Source organism: Arachis ipaensis, chromosome B09 (assembly GCF_000816755.2).
Source record: "Arachis ipaensis cultivar K30076 chromosome B09, Araip1.1, whole genome shotgun sequence".
NCBI lineage: Eukaryota > Viridiplantae > Streptophyta > Magnoliopsida > Fabales > Fabaceae > Arachis > Arachis ipaensis.
In genome coordinates, this window is record NC_029793.2 from 144,785,720 (window position 1) to 144,790,998 (window position 5,279).

A 5,279-nucleotide genomic window follows, 5' to 3' on the forward strand; every position below is an offset into this window, starting at 1 on the left:
TCTTCACCCGCCACTTCAAGGTTCTTTTTTATTCCTCTCTCTCTCTCTCTCTCTCTCTCTCTCTCATATTTTAATTTTTTGCTAAATTTTGTGGTAATTGTTTGTGAAAATGCTTCGAATGCTGCCAAAGTGAACGTAGTTGCTGAAATGCGTTGTGGTTCTAGCAATTCCAAGTCTAATAATGAGCTACTTGTAGTGTAAGAAAATAAGCTAAAATACAATTCTAGATGTTGGAACTCCAAATGTGGAGCTAGAAATCGCGTTCTGCTCAGCTTAATGGTCAAGAGTGGCTTTTTGCATAACTGTTCTGTTTCTAATGCCTTGTCGATTTGCAGCTCTTATTATAGATTGATCGCTCGCATACACACTGAATTTTGTATCATCTGTTTGAATTGAAAAGCTGTTCATTTTTTTTCTTTCCCCTCTTTTACTGAGGTATGAGTGTAAATTTTATACTGGATGACTAGTTTTGGAATTGTGCTGATAAGCTTTCTATCGTTGTATATTATGGTAACAAGGCAGTAATCAAAGTGTATTTTTGTGTTACAGGAGATATTCAGAACAGAGTGCATGATAGTTCAGTTTCAGTGAGTGAAATATGGTTGATGCTTTGAATGAAGTGCAACGCAGCGGCAATGCATTTGTTGTTCCTGCTAAGAGGGATGCTGTATTGTTTGAAGGAGACAAAGATTTAGAGCCACACAATGGGATTGAATTCGAATCTCATGAAGCAGCATATTCATTTTATCAGGAATATGCCAAATCAATGGGATTCACAACTTCGATCAAGAATAGCAGACGCTCAAAGAAAACAAAAGAATTTATTGATGCCAAATTTGCGTGCTCTCGGTATGGCGTTACACCTGAGTCTGACAGCGGGAGCAGTCGAAGACCCAGTGTAAAGAAGACAGATTGCAAAGCCTGCATGCATGTGAAAAGAAGGTCAGAAGGGAAGTGGATCATTCATGAATTTATAAAGGAACACAACCATGAACTCTTACCGGCTTTGGCATATCATTTTCGTATTCATAGGAATGTCAAGTTAGCTGAAAAGAATAATATTGATATTTTGCATGCTGTTAGTGAACGAACCAGAAAAATGTATGTTGAGATGTCTAGGCAGTCTGGTGGGTGTCGAAATACTGGATCCCTCTTGGGGGACGCAAATGATCAGTTTGACAGAGGCCGACAGTTGGCTTTGGATGAGGGAGATGCCCATTTCATACTGGAGTATTTTAAGCGCATCCAAAAGGAGAACCCCTATTTCTTCTATGCTATCGATTTAAATGAAGAGCAACGTTTAAGGAATCTATTCTGGGTTGATGCAAAAAGTAGGAACGATTATCTTAGCTTTAATGATGCAGTCTCATTTGATACCACTTACATCAAAAGCAATGATAAGTTACCATTTGCTCCTTTCATTGGGGTGAATCATCACTCTCAACCTATATTGCTTGGGTGTGCTTTGCTTGCAGATGAGACCAAGCCAACATTTGTCTGGTTAATGAAGACATGGCTTAGAGCGATGGGAGGGCAAGCTCCCAAAATTATAATTACCGATCAAGACAAAGCCTTGAAGACAGCAATTGAAGAAGTCTTCCCAAATGCGAGACATTGCTTTGCTCTTTGGCACATACTTGAAAGGATACCTGAAAATCTATCTTCTGTGATCAAGCAGTATAAGAACTTCTTGCGAAAGTTAAACAAGTGCATTTTTAAGTCATGGACTGATGAAGAGTTTGACATGAGATGGTGGAAAATGGTCACTAGATTTGAACTTCAAGATGATCTATGGTGTCAATCACTGTATGAAGATCGGAAAAAGTGGGTGCCAACTTATATGGGGGATACTTTTTTAGCTGGAATGTCTACACCTCAGCGTTCTGAAAGTATGAACTCTTTCTTTGACAAATACATACACAAGAAAATCACCCTTAAAGAGTTTGTGAAACAATATGGGTTAATCCTTCAGAATAGGTATGAAGAGGAGGCAATTGCAGATTTTGATACATTGCACAAGCAGCCAGCACTCAGATCTCCTTCACCTTGGGAAAAACAAATGTCAACGGTTTATACACATGCTATATTTAAGAAATTCCAAGTTGAAGTTTTGGGTGTAGCTGGCTGTCAATCTAGAACAGAGCCTGGTGATGGATCAATTACAAAGTTTATAGTTCAAGATTATGAGAAAGATGAAGAGTTTTTGGTTACATGGAATGAGTTGAGCTCAGATGTCTCTTGTTTCTGTCGATTGTTTGAATATAAAGGTATCCTTTGCAGGCATGCGTTAAGTGTTCTCCAACGTTGTGGTTGTTCAAGTGTTCCACCTCATTATGTTATGAAAAGATGGACGAAAGATGCCAAAAGTAGGGAACCCATGGCAGATAGGACTCAGAAAGTACAAACAAGGGTGCAGCGTTATAATGATTTGTGTAAACGTGCTATTGATTTGAGTGAAGAAGGATCACTGTCTGAAGAGAGCTATAGTGTTGTTTTCCGTACACTTGTTGATACCCTGAAGAACTGTGTATATGTAAATAATTCTAACAACAATGGTGCAGAAACTAGCAACAATTCTTTTTCCGTTCATGAAGCAGAAGAAAATCAGGGTACCCTTCAATTGAAAGCAAGTAAGAAGAGGGGCACTGCTAGGAAAAGAAAGGTCAGTTCTGTGTTCTATTATTGATCTACTTACATGTTAATTCGTCTTCATGCTTTGTAGCTTTTGGAAGGTCAGGACATCGATTTGAGAATCAATTCCATTATCTGTAGGTGCAGTCAGACCAGGAAGTTATGCTTGTTGACACACAAGATAGCCTGCAGCAAATGGTTTGTGCTATCTACTTTTCAGTTTGATCTGTTTCAGCTTTAACAAATACATACGGTGCATTTATTCTCTTGCGAATTGCAAGGCATTTCACGCGAATATCTGGTATATTTGATTAATTCTAGAAATAAGTGTATATGCTTTATATAACCTGTGCTATCATTCTTTTAGGATAATCTAAGCTCAGACACAATAACACTCAATGGATACTATGGTACCCAGCAGAGCATGCAAGGACTGGTATTTAACACTAAATTGATTAATAAATTACATTTTCTCGTATTTTAGGACATTAATTATTATTCTTTAATGTTGCAGCAGGTACGGTTGAACTTAATGGAGCCGCCTCATGATGGTTACTATGTCAATCAACAGAATATGCAAGGCTTGGTAAGTTATCCTAATCATGATGATAAGCTGCAGATACGATTATATGTTTACACAGATTGGAATATACAGTTATAAGTTGACATCTATATCCTTGTAGGGTCCCTTGAATTCTATGGCTCCTAGCCATGATGGGTTTTTTGGAGCTCAGCAAAGCATTCATGGGCTGGTAGAGTACTTCCTGTTTTATTTTTAATTTTCAATGAAATTGTTTGGAAGTTAATGACTAAACTAACTTTAACATGATAGCTTTTTGCTGATTTTTTTCATTGGTTCATGTAGGGAGGGCAACTGGAATTCCGCCCTGCTACTTCTTTCGGATATAGCCTTCAGGTTTGTTCATGGAATGTGCTATGTTCTAATATTTTGAAATTGGAATAACAAATTGTTTTTGGTTTTCACCGTCTGAACTACACAACCCTGAGTGCAGGATGAGCCTGATCCTCTGTTCCATGGCAGTAGTTCTAGAAATACTTAGAAGACTCTCTATGAATGTCATGTTTCTTTCTGCGCTGTTTATTTTCGGCAGCCACAATAATTGGGAAAGAATTCTTCTCCGCTTATCAAACTAAAGAGAATGTGGAGAATCAGTGGTAGTATGCTGGAGATCAAGAAATTCAGTTTTGCACAAGCAAGATGCAGAAATTGTCAGGTCCTGTAACTGGAACAGATACAAGGACGTGAATTTTCATGGTGGATACACAATTGGATCCCTTGGAGCAATTTACACATCAAGTATGTGATCTGCAGTGAAATTAATATATGGAGACTGACCAGATTTTGGGCTAAAAATCAAATGCCATCCGCAGCTCTTCTCTCAAGATTGTGTTAGTTGTCGTAATAATAGTTTATGTACAGTGGTTGAAATATTAGCATTAAAGGTTCTCTGTATACCCAAAAAACAAACAAGAAAAAGATGTTTTGAAAGTTCCAACGTGTTGTATAGTCAAACTTTTATTGAGAACAAAACTGGTTTGCACCCAGATGAAAAGCATGAATACAGATTGTGCCACAAAAGGGACAAACTTTTTCGTTAAACATAATCCCCAAGATAGCTGGTGGCATGGATAATTTCGAGCCATCTGTCGATCTGTCTTAAAAAACATTGTTGATATGAATCCAATACAAGCAGGAGCGAGATGAATACATGATGGGTTAATCCAATATTAGCAACTTTGTTAGGAGTAGTAGTTAAAATAAAATAAAAATAAAGAAATAAAGTATTAATATATTTTTAATTAAATTTTGACTTATTTTAATATAAATTTTCTGTCATGATTTTTTAACCTTAGATGAATACGTATTTTTATTGTGTATTCTACGAATATTTTGATATTATTTTAAGAAGGATGAGATATATCCTTACTTCCATTTAGTGGAGAACTGGAGATTGTATCTCTTTACTAGTGCAATGATCATTGCGATCCATAATTCTTCTTGAGAGATTCCCACTTACCATATCCACATTGTGACTTGTGAGTTCCTGTTGATGCTGCCTTTCGGGTATTTGGTCAAGCAATGCAACCCAGTCAATACTCAACATAGTTCCCAACTTACCACGTAACTATAATTAAGAGAGGGAATGAGGGATATGTTTGGTATAAATTTTTTTTGAATAAATTCAAAAACACCTCATATACAATTAACTGTTATTAGTATATAATTTGCGACTCGGCATTTACTATTTAGAGAAAAACCCAAATCAGCCCCTGACAATTATTTCGAAAGACAATGAGGTCCTTGACGAAAAAAAATCCCAATTCGGTCCTTGACAAAAAAAAAATCCAACCCGGCCCCTGACAATTATTTCGAAAGGATAACGAGATCCCTGTGCCAAAAAAAATTAATGTTATTTTTTTTGGCACAGGGGCTAATCAGTCCCAAAAAAAAATTATCAGGAGTCGGATTTGGTGTTTTTTTTTTTCTTAGGAGCCTTTGTCCTTTCGAAATAATTATTAGGGTCGGATGGGATATTCACTCTGCTATTTAGTATTAGAAGAGATATAAGGTGACATAATATTTCACGGCACTGATGTTGGTAAGTGAAAGTGTTGGGTGGGCCTGG

The 5,279-nt window shown here is 37.0% G+C and overlaps 1 protein-coding gene across 1 annotated transcript in view; it reads left to right on the forward strand.

The window, feature by feature from the left end:
* The window catches only part of LOC107618582 (protein FAR-RED IMPAIRED RESPONSE 1), a gene marked incomplete in the record, with an annotated part of 5,330 nt that extends 1,073 nt beyond the window's left edge, over window positions 1-4,257 (forward strand). The window contains 8 exon segments of the mRNA XM_016320691.2: window positions 1-20; window positions 550-2,662; window positions 2,773-2,829; window positions 2,999-3,067; window positions 3,149-3,217; window positions 3,315-3,383; window positions 3,497-3,547; window positions 3,645-4,257. Of these exon segments, the coding sequence (XP_016176177.1) occupies window positions 599-2,662; window positions 2,773-2,829; window positions 2,999-3,067; window positions 3,149-3,217; window positions 3,315-3,383; window positions 3,497-3,547; window positions 3,645-3,692 (2,427 nt within the window).